Source organism: Lichenostomus cassidix, chromosome Z (genome assembly GCF_008360975.1).
Source record: "Lichenostomus cassidix isolate B80296 chromosome Z, HeHo_3.0, whole genome shotgun sequence".
NCBI lineage: Eukaryota > Metazoa > Chordata > Aves > Passeriformes > Meliphagidae > Lichenostomus > Lichenostomus cassidix.
Window position 1 is genome coordinate 52,871,213 of NC_139511.1, and position 21,136 is coordinate 52,892,348.

The 21,136-nt window shown below is 44.3% G+C and overlaps 1 protein-coding gene across 3 annotated transcripts in view; it reads right to left on the reverse strand.

Annotated features, from left to right (window-relative positions):
- Positions 1-21,136, reverse strand: part of SERINC5 (serine incorporator 5) — a 69,488-nt gene that overhangs the window by 35,550 nt on the left and 12,802 nt on the right. For 2 of the 3 annotated variants that reach the window (XM_085042725.1, XM_085042724.1), the window contains exon 2: positions 1,185-1,352. In XM_085042725.1, coding sequence (XP_084898851.1) covers positions 1,185-1,352 — 168 coding nt within the window. Of the gene's footprint in view, positions 1-1,184; positions 1,353-14,008; positions 14,228-21,136 lie in introns of those variants that run through there. The other variant, XM_085042726.1, reaches the window with a different exon arrangement.

A 21,136-nucleotide genomic window follows, 5' to 3' on the forward strand; every position in this document is an offset into this window, starting at 1 on the left:
AGAAGCCCTCAGATCAGCCTGCTATAAACCTGCTGGTTCATCTGTGTTGCAGGAAGGAGGAGCTGCCACCAGCTTCTGCATCTGGCATGCTGTGGAGGGAAGTGCTTCAGAGATGATCAAAAGTCAAGTGCAGAATGCAACCAGGGCATCAGCTTGTTCAGCAAACTGGTTCAACAAGCAAGGAGCCCTCACTATGCAACCACAGCACTCTCTTGGGAGAGGAGCACAAAACAACTAGATGCCCACAGTGTGGGAAGGCTTCTGAACGTCCAGGACAAGAACATACACAACCCCAAAGTGGGCCCAATGATGCATTTGGTGCAGAACCTTCATTTCGAAGAATTAAGCAATGCAGCCCTTGTTCTCTCTACTTAAAAGCAGACTTTTATTACTGTAGTTTGTAGCGGGTGAGAGAGAGGATTTGTGCTACTTGGGTGGCTTATGAAACCAAACCAAATATGTGGTACAACAGGACCAGTGTGCAAGCACAAGCAGGCTGGTGAGCATTAAGCTTAGGAAAGTTATATTAAGACTCTGAAAGAAACTTGAGTTTTAAAATCTAGCTTTAGCCACAGCTCCTTTCATGCTTTTGAAGCCCTTTAATTAAAAAGACAATTAGAGATGAACAATATTTGCTGTGGTTAGAGGCCATGTGAACACAATGATTCAACACACACTGAAGAAAACCCCTTGTAAAGGCTCTGCAGCATTGTGCTTTGCAGTAGTCCCTCACACCAGGAAGGCAGAATTAATATTGCAACATTTGAAGAGTTATTTTCTAATTTGCTGCTTCTGCTGCTAAACAAGCTACCAGAGTCAAAATCAGGGTTAGACTGAACTGATTTGTTCTACTAAAACAAGTTCCCTAATACTTCTCCCTCTTGTGACACTGCCTGCACAGCAAACCTGGGGTGGGTTCACTGCAGCGGATTTCTGCACCAGAGAGGAAGGATGCTAGGCCTTGGCTCTTCCTGTTGTGAAACATACTCAATGGGTGACAGGAAGAGGCTAAGCATGGAAAAATCAAGAGACTGAGCATGGAAAATCATCCCATCTGGGTCTGGGAGAGGACGGGTGGAGGAAACTGACCACCTCTTCTGAGGGAGCACTCTTATACACAAAGAACTGTGGAAGGAGCCCCATTTTCTTCCAGGGGAAGCAGTGACTACATTTCTGTTACTTACGTGAGTTTTCATTTCGTTAGCTACTGTTGTTGACATCATGACACAGCAGATGATGGTCACAAGGATGAAGTAAAGCGCGTACATGAAGCGGGTGCTGGTTGACTGTTTTATCTTGGGGCAGCATTTGCAGCACAAGGAACAAGCAGCAGTACCGCAGCAGCAGGCCAACTGGAAAGAAACACAAAAAACCACAAGTCAAAAACTCACCAAAACCCTCCACCTTAAGGTTTCTATTGCAAAAGTCAGACAGGGAAGTTGGGAGCGTCCTGAAAAACTTCAGAATTTCTCAAGTCCTCTCCTTCCAGCTGAGCAACTTTAAGTGGAAGCAGACTGTCTTGTTTATCAAAACTCACTAGTTCTAAGCACATCAGTTTCTAGCTTTCCCACATTTGCTAAGGATGAGAGACAGATTTTCTTGTGTATTTTAGTTTTTTTCTACCCACAACTGAGGGCCCACCAAGATAAAAACCATGAAGCATAGCGAAAAGCATGTAATTACATTATTCAATAAGGAAAAAAGTACTGAATAAATCCTGAAAGGGATCTCAATTGATGTTCATCATTTTCTTGCTGTCAACAGTATCACTGACTTTCAAAGAAATTGGATTCACCTTCCCTGCCTTCTACTTTTAGAAAAGGTGTATATAAAATAGAAAAGTGAGCCTTATTCATATACATAAGGCAGCACTGTCCTTGGCCAGACCCTCCTTGCAATAAGCAGCAGCTCCATATGGTTCCTGTGCTTAACCCACCAGCCATGACCACAGGAGGGATTTTTGGACATCAGCAGGCAGCCAGGAACAGGGAGCCACCCTCCCAGGTCTCACTGCTGCCAACCCAGAATAACCTCATCCCCCTGTACTCCCACTTTCCAGGGCTCCCTGAGGCTAGGTATGGTGTGCCACCAGAGCCTGATGCTCAAGCACACCAAGGCTGCTTTTTGTCAGTGTTTCCTCAGCTTTTGGAGGGGCCACGGGAACATCCAGAGGCCCTTCTGCTTTCAGCAAACAGTTGTACAAGGTGGATGCTTGCCAAGGCACTGAAAATGCACAAGTGCCACATTTCAGTCATCCAGACAAAGTCCACTGGTTGTGTGTGCCTTCAGGTGCCCAACCATCATGCACTATTTTCTTCCCAGGACACTTCCTCTTCCAGCATCAATGACTTGTCTGATAAAGTAGAGGGGATTTCATATGTGTTTGCAGACATATACATCTAATTCCACAGAGTCTCACAACCAGATGGCTTGCTCAAAGAGCCCCAAATCATTTTGAAGAAGTCTCTTGGAAAGACTCACAGTTTATCATTTCCTTGCCATGACTATCTCTACAACACTCAAGCTCATGCTTCCTGTCTTCAGCCCCCAAGAAGGGGGTGGCAGACTGGCCCTTTCCTTGCTCAGCAACAGCTCTTCAGCTGCAGAAGACATAAAATGGGGACAGTCCAACCCAGCTCCCATGCTGCTCTTCTCTCCCCTCACCGCTGGATCTCATGCCAGAGGAGATGGGGCCTCAACGCACGCAGCTGCTAAAACTGCTGCTGCTGCAAAACAGAAATGCTCCCCAAAACCCAGAGCTCCAGCTATGGGGAATAAACAGAACAGGGTCATGCTGGCACCAAAGCTGGAAATTAAAAATACCATATGCAAAAGCACATCATGCACGTATACTTTCAAAATAGAAGGCAGTAGTGGTTGAATGGCAATTCCATTTTTTATAGGTAGTGAAATTGCATTACCAAGTTCAGGATATAAGGAAGCTATGGCAAGTTACTGATTCAGCAAACAAATGAAATAACAACATTTCAAAACAAACACATACCAGAAAAGTATAATTCACCCACTTCTGAATTATAACCAGAAGAATAAAAAATTAAGACCAAAGGTTCTTTTAACCTGAAAGAATTTGGTATCAGCCCAATCCGAAGAATCCACAATGAACTTCCACTGCTGGCCTTAGCATAACATTAACAACTACAATATAGAAGTAAAAAGGTATGCAGCTTTGGCATTTGTAAGGAGAAAAACATTTTCCTACACCAGGTGCTAGAGAGCTCTGCCAGTAAAATCTCATCTACATCCAGCAACGTCTGTTATTCTACTCCTGGGTCCCTGGAGCTGCTACTTAAAGCAACAAATACTTAAATAGAATATATAATTCATTTGTGTACTTTTCCACATTACTTAGGCTTTAATGATAGTTTCTAATACTGAGCACATGCCCTATAAATAGCAAATATTTGTGAAAAATACCAGTATTTTCATCTTTTTCCAGATGCAGCTCTTTAAGCACTCTGAATAGCCATGGAAACCATAGAAAGTTGGTTAGATTATTCAGCCACAGTCCCAAATTTGGTGTTTTGGGGGGTTTTTGTGAGGTTTTTTTTTCCCTTTTCTTTTTTAAACTGTACCACTAACATTCCAGAGTAAGCCACGATGAAATAGGTGTTATTCAAAAATAAATGAGAACAGCCTCTGTCCCAAAGAGTGAATGTTGGCCACAACCTACTGACCCAAGAGGTTTCAAAGATATTATCTTTGGGTGACAGACTTCAAAGCCCACATATACAAAGAGTTCTCTGTTAAAAAGTTTTGGTCAACATGCAGCAAAGCCACACAGATATTCTGATGCCACATGGTTTACTGCAGGCTTGGTCCACCTCACTTCTCCTTTGCCTTTTGACTGCAGTGACTCCAGGAGCTCAAAACCCACCACATGCCAGCAACAAGTTTTTGTCATGCTATAAAAAACAGACTGTGAAAAAAGTGAAGTAATAGCAAAAAACTTTTTCAGATTTAGCTTACCGTTGACCAAAAGCTCCTCCAAAGTATGTGGTTCTGCAGGAGGAAGGTACTGTGTAGTTTTTGAGACAACACAGAAAACAATGAAGGCTTGTGACCACTGCCAGCAGGCAGGCCTTGAAAATCCAGGTCTGTACGTACAGAGCTCCTTCAGTCTCATGATCCTCTCAAGCCCAGGTTCTCCAAGAGCCCAGAACGGTGGCACCTAAAAGCCCTGCTTCTCTGCCCTTTTTCATCCTGCACCATGTTCTGGCTACAAGTCCTTCTCATCCAAAGCCTCCCACAAGTCAGGCAGTAAGCACAGCCAGCCCAGCTCTCTCTCTAGCTTTACATCTCCTCACCGGCTGAACACCACAGTCTGACAATAATTGCAAACACTAGGCAAACATTTGTGCTTTCCACAAACACTCACCATCAGCCAGCTCCCTCACACTAACCCACCATGACACCACAGCACAGACCAACTGCCTGCTCTGATCGGTGCTACTCGTTCAGAGCTCACAGAGAGTACAGCGCCAACTTTCCTGAGACCCCAAAATCCCAAAACCTAATATATTTGAAAACAGACTGCACCAGGATTTGAACTGTCTGCATGATGGCTGACTTGACTGGTTTCACAACAGCAGCTGCAGAAACCTGTGTGGGAAATTTTTCTGTTAAAATATATCCAAAGCACGTTCCACATACATTTCTTCTGGTAGCCAGGCTGGCTTAACAACGCCTGGCTCCCCCCAGCCTTTCTCCTAATGATGCCAGAGTTGTGGGTATGATCCCCACACAAGCCATTCACATAAGAATTGGACTCAATGATCCTTCCAACTCAGACTAATCCGACTCCTCTGCCAGCCACTCACTCACTCACTCACTCCCACCCCTGCTCCAGCACCTCATGAGCCCTGACAGTTCTTTCTTCTGCTAGGGGTGACCAAATACAGCAGCCTAGTGGCTTTAAAATAAAACCCAAGGTATGCGAATTACGTATCAATCCTTCTCAGCTGTTGATTTATTATGCAACAGCAGCGACAGTTCTACCATTTCACAGGAGGGCACAGTGCAGGGGCAGGAGGGGAAGGCAGAGGTGAATGTCTTGCAGCTGTCATACACGCCTTCTCCCCTCCCTGAACAGATGTTTCCAGTGGCGTTTTCCTACCACCTCATTCCATGTGAGTGCTGTAGGTGCCTGCCAATGCAAGGAACAGTAATTTTGACATCCACCCAGCAAAGAGCAGAAGTAAACAGACACGTAACAGTCCTAGTTCATGCAAACTACTTTTCCCAGTCCAGGCAGGCCCGGACATATTGCACAGTCCCATCTTACAACAGCCTGGGGAGCACCTATGGTTAAAAAGAGTTAGGTTAACAAAACAGGGTAAAAGCAGGCTTACCAACTTGTGCACAAACCGTCAGTTTCCTACAATAAATACTCCACCAACACACACTTAACATCTGCCACACACTCAAGTCTTGATTTTTGCAAGCTGTGATCCAATCTGATAAATCAGTGGAATGAGGTTATGAGGGTAATGTTAAGCACATGTAACTGTTTACACACAAGACTGAGAAGTAAGTGAATCTATCTTGCCTGCTGCTTTTATAGAGACAGTGAGATTTTAGAATGTATTTTCCACATACGTTTCCAAAAAGATCATGAAGGTTTTACAAAATACTTTGTGTAGTCATTAAAGTGAAGAGTTTCAGGATCACTGCCCAAAATAGCCTATGGTATTTTTAAATTATACAAACCATAGGCAAGTATCAAGCTTATCACAACAAAGCACTTCCTTTTGGGAGATTTCAGCAGAAATGGTAAAAATCAAAGGGGATAAGAGCACAATGGGAAAAAAAAAATCTGCATACTTCAATGAAATGAAGACTTAGCAGCTTTTCACTTCTTGCCTCCTAACTGACAGCCAGGCCAGAGCGTCCGGGGAGACTGCATGCCTTCCAGCCTGTCCACCGAGCACAGGAATGTGCCTTGCTGAAGCTTCTTTTCATGGGGGCCTAGAGCAGCTTAGTTTTTCAGGCACTGCTTGATTACTTGACTATCAGCATTATCTGGGCCATAAGATTTGCAGATAATGCAGTCACTGAGCTGTTAACAGCAGTGTCTATCAAAAACACCCAAACATCTACTCTCACAGCTACAGGCAGCATCCGAGCAAGCTGGACAGGCAAAGCAGCCAGCCCTGTGTGAAAAAGATCCTGAAGTGGCTACACACCTGCCCTTGCTTGACTTATGGTTTCAGAAAAGAGTGTCTAGAAGCATTTTGTTAGTGCACTGGTTCATGAAAACAAGACATGTCTGATGCCAGGTGTCCTGAGTGTTAGGAGCTGGTCTCAGACTATCATTGAAAACCTACTGCTGTTATTCATATGCATTTTCCAAAGGCTTCTTCAACTGATCACATGATTACACAGCTGTTTGTCGCTCCAAAGCAACTAAATTCACCAAAAAAGAGGCTTTATTTTGTCCTTTGTCTGACTTAACTGGCTTTCCACTGCTTTTTATTTAATATTCAGACTCACCCTGTGACTTAAGCCAAGAGGTTTTGTAAACCAACATACCAGTTAATCAAGTGATGACCTATTTTGAGGAGCATGTCTCCCACTGCAAACTGTGCAAAATTAAAACAGACTTCAGAGAAAAGTCACGCCAGTCCAGACACTGCCTGAATAATGCTTTCCGGTGAGGGTTTCCTGCCCTCAGCCACCATGGGACACAACCTAGGAAAGAAAGCTACACAGAAAGTTGAACTGTGGGTGAGCCACTGCCAGGCACTGGCACAGTTGAAGTTAAGCTCTCTGTGCACAAACGTTACTAAGTGGTGAGTCAGCTCAGCATTAGAAAATAACATCACTGCAAAATGTCTAAATTCAAGTCTGCTCAACTGTTCTTCTCCTGATGATTTTGGAAAAACCAAGTCAATTGTTTAATATGACCTAAGCCTCACAGTGTATCACATCACCCATCTCCTCAGTAGCACAGCTATTTTCCATTAGCATAGACCATCTGCATTTGACAGAGTATGAGGAAGATTGGCCCTCCCTCTGCTTAGTTAAATCTGACACTGAAAATAGAAAAAAAAACAACCCTACCTTCTAATTTGTCTGCTGCTGCTCCCCAGGCACTGGTTCCTGGTGAGGCTTTCTTTACTAGCTTAGAGAGCTAGTGAAGATTCTGCCTGGTCTTTTCTCCCTGCTCATCAAAGAAGGAAACCAAAACATTTATCCTCAGTCTCATTTGAAGGCTGTAAGACTTCTCCTCCCAGCACCTAAGTTGTTCAGGATCTTTTTTTCTTGCAAAAAAACTGGAATTTGCCCAGTCCCTCCTACAAAATCATGGCAGTTCAACTGCCAACAGTCCAGCAAGTCACCCCACAGCTCTCCCCAGCATACAGCCACAAAGGGGGTGCAACTCAGCCTCACAGCACTCCATGCACAAGGTGGGCAACCAGCTAGATGGCTGTACTTAAAAAGTTGTATTTTATTTACAGAGGAGTCATGCCATCTGGGTTACATCAGCTTCAACAGTAGTCTCTGCTCCACCAGTCCTTCCATCTGCCTGTGTGCTTGTGGGAGCAATTTTAAATATCCTCTCAAGTCACTGAGGAAAATAGACCTGATCCTGAAGCTTCTTTGTACTGATCCCTTCACATTCTTCACTGACAGAAACCTCTGCTGGGCGACAGGTTCAGCTGTCCTTTCCTACAATTTCATATTTCACAGTTTTCTCATCTGCAGGTAGTTCAAGATCACATTGCAGCCACTTCTCAAGCTTCACAGCACAGAAGATATTAACTGAGCAACTGGAAGATGAAAGATAAGTCAGCAGTGGCAAAGTCTGACAACTGGGGCCATCCCTTCTGACAGAGAGCAGATTTTCTCCAGGTTAGCTCTGATGTTTGAGACCAGGACTCTAGAGGCAGAATGGCACATGGTGCAACATGCTGCATCTCCAGGTACAGAGAACAAAACGCAGGAAAGTAACTGCCTAAGTCCAGGTACCACTAGAATGAAGAAAAAGTTAAAATGAAATTTCCATATGCATTGACTTTAAAGAACATAGCTGGAACAGCTGCTTTGCCTTTGAATGAACAGACAGCTTTGAGCTGTTCCTCAACACATTATGTCTTTAAAAGATGGTTTCAGTAGTGAGTCCAGGAGGACTTTAGGGTGGGAAGTAGAAAGAAAAGGTATTAGCACTTTTTGTACAGAGTGACAAAAGCCAATAAATTGGTACAAAGCCTTAACTCTTTTTCATCCCTTCATATTTAGAAAAATAACTTGTTCAAAGAATTGTTAAAGATGCTCCAGTTTAGATCAATGTCACAACAGTCACACATTTTTCTAGACTAGCACGTTCAAAGTGGAGCCAGCTCATGTCCTGACATTGCTTCTTGACGAGCATTTTTAAATACAATGCCTATATCTTCCTGATACAGGAAATATTCCTGAACCACTGTTTTGCTAGTGACTATTATAAGCCAAGAGAAAAACCCACACTACAGATCTTTTCAGAAAATATTAAGAACAGTTCCTGTTAAAACTCTGTACCAGAGACTACAGGTTGCCACATTGTGGATCAGCGCTGCTGGACAGAAGGAAGAGCAAAACTTTATGTTTTCAGAGTGTTAACGTTTATATGTTTAAACACTTGAGCACACACCTTCTTTAATTGCTGGAAGATCCAATTACTAAACTGCAAACGTTAGTTCCAGCATAGCTACCACTAATTAAAATGATGATGAGATCACTAGGTGTGCAGGACTCCCTTCAAAACAGGCACAGAGCCATCTTCCCTCCACACACCATCACAGGCACACACTGCAGCCCCCCAGCTCTGGCTGGCTGAGTCCCTCACTGCCTCACACTGCAGCACATGCTGATGCTGAACCTTATTGCCCAGTTGACCTAAACAAGGCAGTGGATCAAATCCCACTGGCAGAATGGTCAATCACAGCCTAAATATCTTGGAGGCTAGGCATTTAACATCCCAAAACATATTAGGGCCTGCACAGTCGAGAAAGAAATGAAAGCACTGTTGACTGGCATCCTTGAGAAGGACACTGGAAGCAACCTAAGGTTCAAGCATCTTCACACGGCTAACTTGAGAACACCAGCCTCAGCATGTGTTTGGGATGACAGCAGTCACTGGCTCTAACAAGACTTTCAGCTTGTGCCACAGTCCTAGCTCAGGCTTTCATCTAATTGCTCCCCTGAAATGTCTTGTACCCACATCTAACTGTGAGTGCACCCATTGCAATGGAAGTCCCAGTAATGGGAAAAACATATCCTGGAATATCCACACCTCCAAAAACTAAAATAAAAGCAGCAGTAATATTTAGATCCTTCTGCAGGAAAGTACTCCCTTGCCCTTAAAAGTGAAAGCTCTGCTCTTACACTGCCTTCACTCCACAGCTGTGGAGCTATGGGTGTTTAAGGCATTTTTTTTAAAACCACAATATAACCAACTCTTGGGGTGCAAGACAAAAAGTCTAAAAATGTAGGCAGCAATTGGAAATTAAGCAGGAATGAGGAAGACTATCTTCTGCCTCTTACACAGTAACAGAGAAAGGATTCCAACCTAGAGATGCAATGTCAAGTGATACAACACTTAAAGGAACTCCCTGTCTTTTGGCCACTTTCTCCTCCTTTTCTGATCACTTTTGAATCCAGCAGTAAATTTTATCCAGCTATGGCAGGCAGATGGGACTTCAATGACAAGCTATCATAGTTTCCTTGAAAACAGGCAAAAGTTTTAGCAGAGAAAATAAATATCTCTCAACCCTGAGCAAGGAAAAGGCTGCAACACAACTTCAGTATTCTTTTAGAAAGGGAACCAACATGAGATACACACCTCAGTGGACAAAGATGCAGGAAATCTGGCTTTGCTAATTCAATTATTCAGGAAACCATTTATTTAAAGCAAAACCTCCATGCTTCTGCAAACTGGGAAAATAGTCCTTCACCATGCTGTTTTTTCTAACATATTTCAGTGAAGTACACCACAATGTTCTACATCTGAGTTCAGACAGCTAGTTTCATCTTCTATCATGATTAATACTAGCAGTGGCAGGGGTGTAGAAACACCAGCAGCTATGTGTTCAGGTCAAACACACTGAACAAACCCCTGTCACCCAAGAAGACCATTTGCAGAACAAGAGATGTGTTTTGGGGAGCACTGGGTGGAGTGGAGACAGGAACACCACCGGCATCATCCCACAGCACTGCGGTACACCACAGTACACATATGTGCTGTAATGCTCCTGTGACCTCAGAGGCTGCACAAGGGTGACAGGACCACCCTTCTCCCCTTGTAATGAAAAGAGCAGACCACGGGGACAGGACTGCAAGCCCCCTTCTCAAGCTGCAGGGGCGAACAGGCAGTGCCAAAGGCAGGCAGTCCCAGAGTGCACAGGGACTTCCCTCCTTTCCCCAAAAGCTATGAGTCACTGAAGTCATAAGATGGGCCGAGGTCAACCTTATAAATACAGCTGCACTGTTTTTACCCGTTTTTTTTTCCTTAGGAATTAGGAACCATCAGAATTAGAGGTCTGAGTATAACATGAAAACCTGACAATCTAACTTGCAGTGCATCTTCTATTTACATCATGATACAATTTCCAAGAGCAGAACACTGTTAAGAACATCACTCAAGATTTAACAGACCTGCAAAAATAGTTTCATAAGCTTTAATAGCTACCAGTTCTAATTGAAAAATTAATCTTCTTGAACAACCCAGCTACAACATTCTGTCCTCCCAAAATGGATGTTAACGATCTAAATTACATTTATTTAACTCTGGAAAAAACATATTCATTCTAATACAGATTTTCCGCAACAGCTGTTTTCTTTAACCATGATCTCAACTTTATTCTCTTGAGAATAACAACTGAAGAAAAGCCAAATATAAAATCCTGTTTCCTGTCAATTTAAGCAGAGTTTTTATGTAATCAAAAGCATTGTGGAGGCCCAAGCCAAACTGTATTCTCACTGCATTTCCAAAATAGTTCTATCGATGAGACACAAGCAAAAGAACATTTAGCAAGCTTATTACAGCTCAGAAACCTAAAAATTACATTTGTCTTCAAACCAAAGTTGTGCATTGCCTAATAAAAAACAAATGCAAAAATTAAAGTTTACAAATGGCCAAGTTCCTTCATAGAAAGTTCCCAGGGTCTACTTGGCAAGGATGCAAGTCACACAGTAATGTTCATTAAGATAATTTTAAATAATTTTGGAAATGCAAAATCAGCATAACCAAAGTACACTGAAGTCCGGCAGCTTGCTGCTATATCCTTTAACAACAGGGATCTGGGATGCAAAACCTGAATGCATTCATTCTGACAGGCACCATCAGCTGAGGATTTAGCATGGTTTGACCCCAAACCAAAAGCACCAATCACGCAATGTCTGCTTCACACCAGGAGAACTTTCTGGAGTGAAAATTAATAGTCATATTAACTCACAATAACATTTTGATATCAGGAACAGACATCCACGAATGACAATTGCACTTAAACAGCTCAGAAAGACAACACCAAAGTTCTCAAGTCAGTTCTAGGAAAGCAGATCCACAGAAAGAGAGAGGCATGCATAACGTATGTACAGGGCAAAAATACTTCCCACAGAAAATCCTCACGCTACAGGATATCAAACCCATTAAACTACTGTATTGTAGGAAAAAAGATCAGGGACCTAACATGAGAGTTGTTTTGCAGAACTCTTAAGTTTCATCTTTCCTCAAGCACTTAATCTCTGCTTCTGGACATACAGTTAACTTCATCTTCAGGGGAACGCTGCAGGAGAGGCCAAATTCCTTCTTGATTTTCCAGCTTGATTAACAGTATCCACAAAATGCCTGAGGAAGCTTGGTTGAGACAGAATGAAGAACTTCTATCCTTTTCGTTTTTCTTGTGTATTAATCATGTTAAACAAACATCCCCTTTTCAAGGCTGGAATAAATCAAGTAATGGAGGCAAAGACCAGTTCTCATTTTAAAAATGTGACACTGCGTGCTATTGAAACATGGTTTATGCTATTTATTTTCTTAGCTTATAAAAATGTTGTCCACACTACGTTTGCTGGTGTAACTCCAGCAATGTGTCATATTTAGCATAGGTAAGTCTTACATCAAAAGTAGTGCTTAAACCAGCAGAATAAGCCTCCCCAGGGGTTTCTGGCACTCTGACTACATCTACCTTAGGGCTTTTGCTTCATTTTCAACAACATTGAGGAGTTCAGTTTATTTACAGACTCCAAAGTGACACATCAGTGTCAATTAAACACATGACTATCAGAGATTACTACATGGGGTAGGGCCAGAGGCTTTAAAAATGTCTCAAAGGTTGGTTGCGCTAAAGCCATGGCATTTACCACTGAGCATCACAACAGTTTCATCCTCTATTTAGTATTTAAATTACTTCTCCAGGAGAAGTACATTAAAAAAAAAAAAAAGCACAATGAAAATGCAAAGAGCTATGAACCACTGCAATAACAGCACCTACTAAAAGCATTTTGTTGTGCTGCTCCCCAACTTGTTTCACACGCTGCCAAAATGGTTTTGAAGCAGCAGACATGGAGGCCCTTGCTTTAAGAGCATTATTAGCAAATGTAGTTCCTGATGTCCCCGACGACCACAGGGCTGTTTGGAGAGGACCAGGGCAGCTCTCAGAGGACAGGCAAGTGGATGCATGCTCAGTAATCCTCCTGTCCCACTGAAGACTGAAAGAACCTCAGACAGAAGACCAAATCTAGCCCAGGATTTCAAACTACAGGAAAGATGTAAGACTTTTCCCAGGTGGTTCACACAAAAGCAAGTGAATAAGCAGATTCTGAAAGTGGGCAGAATGAACAAAGGAATAGAAATACCAACAGAATTAGGACCATAAGGTCCTAAACATGTAAAACAGTATGCATACATATTGTATACATATTTAAATATGTAAAACAACAGGAATAAGCTCACTGATGAGTCTGTTGCAGACAGAAGTATTAAAGGGTTTCTATTGCACAGAGATTTGTGAAAATAAAGCACGAAATAAAGTGCCTGGGGAAGATGTCCAAAGCAACAACTATTAGGAACAGGAGTCCTTCCCTTGAGTGCAACCAAGAAGGAGATTTGGAAAGGGCCTCACTACTGCCTATCTCCTGCAAGCCATAATCTCTCATCCATGGAATCGATTTAAATAGGTAAACAGGTGCACCGTGCTAACATGTGGAGTACTGAATCCCCACCCCACAGATGCTGAACAGTCATCTGCACTGCCCTCCATCACGACTTGCTCTCATCCCTCATTTCCTCTGTCAGCACCTGAATAAGCCGAAACTTTCCTCAAGCCGAATTTAAAGCGATTCGTGAAAGGGTCTGAGGACGTCCATGCAGCCAGTGCCTACCAGATTGGTCAGGACCGTTCCAATTATACCATAGGATCTCCATCTCCCCACCACCTGGAGACAGTGGCTATTACCAGACCGCCCCTCGCAGCTCTAAAGAATCTACTGCCCCTTTGGCAACTGCGCCGTGCCGTGCAGGGTTTGGGAAGGCCTCTCTCCATGCCGGCGCCTCCACCCGCACGCTGCCCCGCCGCGGCAGGCGGAGCGGAGCGGAGCGGCTCCCGCCTGCCCGCACGCACCGCGGGGACAGCCTGCGCCCAGCCTCCTTCCGACACACGGGGCAATCTACCCACGAAACTGGCACTGCGGGCACTCGCAGAGCCTGGACAGACACCCCGCTCTCTGCAAGGACTGCTTTCCCTCTGCCGCGCCGCTGGCCCAGGGAGCCGGCAGGGAGCCGGCAGGGAGCCCGGCCCGGAGCCCGCCGAGCCGCGGGCAGCGCAGGGAGGCGCGCCGGCCCCTGCCACCCCGGCCTCGGCTGCCGCGGACAGCGCCCACCGCCCCGCCGGGCGCTCGCCGGGACCTCGCTCCCCACCGCGGCCGAGGAGCCCCCGGGCGGTTCCGCAGCGCCGTGCGGAATGTCCGCCCGCCCCGCACACCTGCCGCGCTCCCCGCGCCCCGACGCTACCTGGCCGGCGCAGCAGCGGGCGGACATGCTGGCGGAGCGGGGCGGCGCAGCTCCCCGGCTGCTCCCGCAGGCAGGAGCGCGCAGCGATGGGATGTCCCGGGCTGGGCAGGGCTGGGATGTCCCGGGCTGGGCAGGGCAGCGCGGGGCCGCGGGCGGAGCGGCACCGCCTCTGCCCGGCTGCCGGCCCGACCCGGCCCCGCCGCCCGGCTTCCGCTGTCGTCAGCCCGCGTGCGAGCTCCGCGGCCTCGCTCCCGAGCCGGCGGTAACGGCGGCAGGAGGGTGGGTCGGTGTGGGGCATCCTTGGCAGGCTGTCCTGTTTGCAAGGTCGCTGCTGAGATCACTTGCCTGCTCATATACCCTCTAAAACACCTGGTTCTAAATAGCTGGAATCTAATAAATTCGCTGGATAAGGCTTTTAAACAGGCGGATCTTACGAGGCCGGGCTTCACATGTAAGTTTAACGCTGTAGTGCACCAGCCCCGGTGTACACTGCTTTGGCCGGCTTACAAGCCCGTTCCTGCGTGGAAAAGCCGTGTTTGTTCCAAGGACAGCTGTAAGGCTGTACTTTCTGAACAGCAGCTGAGACCTTTCCTCGGTGTTTCCGAAACACGTTCTCAGCCTCGGTCGCTTAGAGCCATGCGCAGTACCAGGCAGGAGCCAAGGATTTCTCAGCTTCCCATGTGACGATAGGAACTTGCAAAGCCAAGCACAGATATGACAGGCATAAGATGAATGTGTCTTTACAGACAGACTGTGTGAATCTGCTTTTAGATAGGGCCAGACACTTGTAGATAAGGAAATAATGAGAGAACCCTTTAATTTTAGAAAGATTTACTAATTGACATGGACTGCTGCTCAGTCAAGGTCGTGCTAAATTCCTGAACTTTGTGAAGAAGAAGAACAAAGAATTAATACGGTTATGAACATTTCCTTCTCTTTCCAGGGCAGACTTAAAACTAATTTTAATGATCACGTATCGTGTGTTATACAGGAGGGCTACATAATTACGGGACATGGAGCAGGCAGATTGAGAAGTCTGTACTTTCACAGGACTTCTCTGTCTCCTTTGTGGGCAACAATCTCTAGTTACAAGAATTTTCTGTACAGATAGGAATTACTACTGCAAAACTATGAAAAGTAGAAATGAAGGACTCTGTGGAAAGACTCCCTCACCTTGACTGCTTTCTGTCCTCCAAGTGTGTGTGTGTGCGTGTGCATGCTGTAATATTTAAGGTAACTATTTTAAACTCTATTTCTAGTCTTAACTGCCCTTATTTTAGGAATTCAGTGCAACTACAAGCTATTATTCTGAATGTGGGTTCATACGTGTAGATAACATAGCAGCACCTACCAAGGAAACTGGGATGGATTGCAGGGTGTAAAACCCCTTCTTCTTTCCTCATGTATGCAGAGAGTTGATGCTTTAGAAAGTGGATTATATGATGAATCAGCATTACATAATTTGGTGTTATACTTGGGACCAAAGAGACCAGTTACTGTAGGGGAACAATTAATGTAAAAAACAGACATGTTTTTAATAGTTCTCCAAAAGCTGCATATTGCAGCGACTCAGCCTCGTGTTTCACGGGCAGCACCCCACGCCGCACAGGTGGGGAGCCGTGCGGAGCCGAAACACGCCGCGGGTGCACGTGGCACCGCGGCGGGCAGTGCAGCTGCAGGGGACACGAGTCTTCGTGGACGCACGGCGAAGAAAGAAGTGTAGGGTCTCAGTCTGTGGTTCCAAGGGATTTATTAGGGTCCACAGGCACAGGGCAAAGGGAGAGGAAGAGGGACAGAATGCAGGGAATGGTAAGGTACAGGGAACGAGAGGCTACGAGCCCAGAACAAAGCAATGCAGAGGGTTAAAAGGAGAGGGAAGAGGGGCGTGGTTAGCTCCAAAGAGCCAACCAGGGAAAGCCAGAAGGGAGGAGATAAGGAGGGGAAAAGGGGTTACACCAATAGGTTTACAGCAGAAGAGGGTAAACTAATAGTACCTTCAGCTAGGGAGAGATTTCTAGAACATAAACCATATACAGCTCGTGTAAATATGCATACCCTAAATCCTACTAGCACACTGCAACAGCATATAATGAGCTAGAGGCAAGGTATGTATTTACCACTCTTACAAGATTAATTCTGTCAACCATACGTTTATTAAACTGCAAAGGACACCAGTCTGTGGGCATCTGAGAGCACAGTTCAGGCTCTGATGTGGCTGATCTCCTGCTTTGTAGAAGCAGCAAAAGTCCCAACCTCAGGTGAGGACTCCTCAAGTCAGGACTGGGGCTGGAGGCTCAGCACACCTCTAATTTATAGCTCCTTTCCCTGGAAGCTGCAGACATAGACTCAAGAATTGAACAACAGACAGGAAGGCAGCATGAACAGCCATCAAGCAGCAGGAAACCACTGGTGTATTTAACTTTGAAACACAGTCAGCTTTCCAAAGAATGTGGTTAAGACATGGGAACAAAAAAATCACAGCACAGTGAGAACTCAGCAAAACTGCAATCATCTTCTATTTCTGTTCCAGACTTCTTATACAATTGCAAGAAGCTGTCTGGTCAGGCTTTGTTTAATTTCCATATCTGCAAAATCAACTCAAAATATGAAGGAGAAAGTGAGTTTAATTAAAACATGAAACTGTCTTGCAAAGAGAGACTGGTGAAGGTGATGTATGGGCATGGTGGAAGAGTGCCAGTGGCTGTACCACACGTCAGCCTGTCTGCGATAGCAACAAGCATTCACTGGGTGGGGAGCACCATTAATTCACTGCTCTATGCAGGTCTGTTAATGCCAGCCAGTGTTATGAATAAATCCAGCCTTTGCACTGAAGAAAACAGCAGAGCTCAGTAATGGACTTTCCTATCAATTAGAGCACCCTAGAGCTCTGGGATGTGTGCCTTGGCTTTTTCAGTAAAAATTCGTCACCAGAAAGGCTTGAACTTCCCTGCTGTGTTGCTGGCAAACATTACTCGGGCTAATAGCAAAGAAATGTGCAGATGTTACTACATGGAAGGAATTGTCACTCTCAAAGTATCAGTGCATTTAGAGTAAGTTTTATCCATCAAATACACATTGTGAAATCAGACAAGACTGATCTGATTAACTAAACAGAAATCTGCAACCAGTAGTAATTTCTGCATCAAAATCTTCCTTTTGGTAGGGGGCCTCTTTAAAGAGATGCTAATTCTGATTGTTACACATAATGGTGGTCACTTCTGTAAATTTGGAATTTGTATGCCCGTTAATTAAAAAAGGCATGAAATTGTTTTTTTAGAAAATGTGTATTTTGGTGGAGCCTAGTAGTTAAGACACCAGGCAAAAACATAATTATGGGCAGGATGAGAAATGTCTCTGCATGTGCACACACATGTTCTGGAAACCACAACTCAGATACCCATTTGGAGCTCAGAGGCAGCCAATGACCTTACCATTTGCTACAGTTGTTTCCTGTGGAAAAGGTAATCCAGTAGGGAAGCACTGTGCAAAGGTGTGATCAGACAGCAGAAGTAACTTACTTATCACCTGCAGTTTTATTTGTGTGTCACTGCAAGACCATCTATGTCATGCAGTCTAGGTGGCTGCAAATCAAAAGTTGTGACTTTCTCCAGTTTTTCCTGAGTATGTACCAGCACCTGAATTATGGACCACTTCTCCTCACATTCTTGTAGGTAGCCAAGGATTTCCAGAACCCTTGGCCTTTGGACATCTTCCAAAAGATAGCACACCCTAGGAATCGTGCCAGGAGCAGCTAGAACAGCACAGTATGTCTGAGCTGCAGGCCTGACAAAAAGAGAGTTGGAATATCCCGGTACTTGTTACTGCTGTACTGATCACCCTCATGACTGCACATGGAGGTTGGGGAGGCACACAGAACAACCACGAGAGCAACATGAGCTCCCAAGGCTCTGCCAGAGGCAGGCAAGAGCAGCCTGCAACGGTAAGTCTCTGAGGTTGGCTGATTGCAGAGATCATCAGTGCATGTGGGGCCTGTGTGGCACATGAAAGAGGAATGGTCCCCAGTCATGGTATAACCAGAGACTTTTATTAAAAGTGTGTATAGCTTTTTATAATATTTTCACTATCAGATTAGAATAACATGTGCCTGGATAGCCAGTAGCATAATTGATCACACAACTGCCTCACCAATAGTGTAACTGTCCACACATTCACTAACCAATAATATAAGTGATCACATGCCTAACATTCACATCAGACGTTTTTTCCTAGAAAAAGTGCTTATATAACAATTTTTCTGCAGCTACTGTGGTTCTGCTACCTGTTACATTTTAGAAACTTTGATACATCTCTCCTGCCTTGACTGAATACTCCTTGCTCTTCTTAACCAAGCAGTCTTTGTTCTCTTATTACTAAGTGTTCTTTGTTTTCTTGCCCCACAGGACTGATACACACATGGAACTGCCCCTTCCAGAACAATGGGTTGCTCATAATGCTAAATGGTGGTATCTTCTTAGATATCTTTATTAGTGTTTTGTAATTCACACAAATCTTTTCTGGCTGGTAGCAGATATTAATTTCTAAAAAATTATCAATGCATATAAGTGTTCAAATTTGGTTAGATTCTGGTCAAATGAAACTTGCTGGACTTTAAAGAAAGCATTGCATAGCACTTGAAGAGTTTAGTATTAAAAAAATCACAAGGCTGGTATTTCCAGGTAAATTTGCTTAAAACCACCTTTTCTTGGAAAATGATAATTTAATAAGCTGGTTGCTCAATTGTTTTTCCACTCCAATGTTATTTTAGAGTGGATTAAGATCTGCATTGTCTATTAAGGAAATGCATCAATCTGCATCAGCAGGTTAATCTTTGTAACTGAAGCATAGAAGTGTAGCATTACACAGCTTTGCACTGAACTCCCCAGTGCTGCATTTGCACACTCTTTGTTGCCCCTTTTTAGCACAGTGCCATGCAATGCCACTTACAAATGGAATTCTTTCTAAGGCCCCAGCCACTGGATTCAGTAGCGCATTGCCTTCCTAAATCAGAATTTCATTACACACGACTCAGATTTTGAGTCACAGCTAATACCTTTACCTTAGGAACAAGTGACATAGACATTTAGCTTGGGTGATGCTGAGGACAGTGTGCTGGGAGAAAAGGAGACAGCAATGTATGCCAGCATATTTACACATTTCTGACACTCGGGTAACCAGCCAGCAGCAGGGTGTCTGGTGCTGGCTGGGAGGCACTGAGTCTTACTGGAGTTAATGAGTGACAGAGGGAAGAAGGGAAGCCTGTGTATCCCTGGGTTACCAGATAAGGTCAATATAAAGGGTCATACTAAAGCAGCTCTACAAGGATATGAGGTTAAACAGGCTCAAGCTGATAGACAACCCAGTTCTCCATCCTTTCAAGGAACTTGAAGCTTGCAGAGTGATGACTCTCAGAAAGACAAGCAAGCACTAAGTTAAGATCAGACAGTTGTTACCACATCTGACCATCTGCCTTATTTCTCTCTCACACACAGCCTCTAGCAGCAGGAAAAACTGAGCCAGTTGTAAACCAGTATTTCACTCCTGCAATTAAGTCTGATAGATTAAAATCAGTTTCTACCGTCTTATATGAAGATGAAAAATATGGTGGCACTGTCTTTTTGCACTATTGACTTCAGGATGCTGATGTGAGAACACTAGAGGAAGCTCCTGAACCTGAAGGTAAATTTAGAGTAGCAAGAAAAAGACAGTTTTACATTTGTCAGCTGTTGGGGCCTGGGTAATGGAGGAACTGTAAAAGGTATGAAAGAACAAAGAAGAACTGTAAAGGGTATGAAAGAACAAAAGAGCTGCAGTTTAAAATTGCTGAAACTATAAGAAAAAATTGCTGAAGCAACATGAGAACTAGGGAAGCAGGTAACAAATTATAACTTACTGTAGCAAGAGTTAGTTTTGCTTTCCTATGCTTTTGCACAATATTTATCCAATCATAAGGTAGAATTATTCATGTGGACAAGGCGTGGGGTCCAATCATAATTATGTGTGATCATGGTACGATTGTGTGTATGGAGCAAATTGTATTATAAATTATGAGCTTATACAATAATAAATTATCTATTAGAGCATCATATTGGTGTGCTGTAGTCCATTTCCTCACACAACATTCTGGTGACCCCGACATGATCTTCGCAAACAAAGGAGATCCAATGTGACCTTCGTAAACAAGAAGACAAGAAGACTCGATGTGATCTTTGCAAAAGAAAAGGACACAATGTGATCTTCACAAAAGAGAAGATGTGACGTGAATACTTCTCATAGAAGAAGAAGGACATCAGACGAAAAGGCAAGAGGAAGACTGCCATGCCAGCGGAGGTAAGCCAGGCTGTTAGAGAGAGATGGGAATCCTAGGCCTATGTGATATATGGCAGAATGGGAGGTGCAGAATCTGCACTTGAAAAGGTGGCTGTAAAATGTACGTTACAGATTGCCACTAAAACAGAGACTGAGTTGAAAAAAGAAGAGACAGAGACACTGCTAAGTTGGGGACAGCAAGGAGCAAAATACAGGGCAGTTATTTTCACTGGATTTTTGGGATACACTTGGAAAAGAGCTTTTGAACTCTGTAGCTGTAGGAAACAAAGAGGTTGTAAACTAAGCTCCCATGTGGAAAAAAAATGAGATGAATGTTACAAGCTGTGTCCTCTGAGGCAGAAATGACATTGGCACTGAGACAGGCGTTATTAGATAAAAAGAATGAAAAGGGAGCAGAAGCAGCTTCTGCAAGGACAATCTTAGAACAGCAGGTGGCAGAAGCGGCAAAGAATCCCACTCTCCCTTATGAAAGCTCACTATTGTCGTATACGCCACCTCTGGAACTGGCTACAACTCCAAAAGCGTTCCCTGCGATTGAACTAGAATTTTGGAGTGGTGCATCTAAAGTGCCTCCAGCACCGCTGATGCCCTCAGAAATGATGCAAAGTGAGCAAGGGCAGGAAAAACCACCTGAAACAGCAGGAAGCACTCCAACATTGCAGGTGAGTGGACCACAAGCAATAGAACCTGCCTCTGTTCCTCTTCTGATGGACACGGAAGAGAGTTCCCCTAGACTCTGTCCTAATATTCATGAGGAAGACTATGTAAGAGAGTTATGAGAGGTATTACAACAGCAAGATC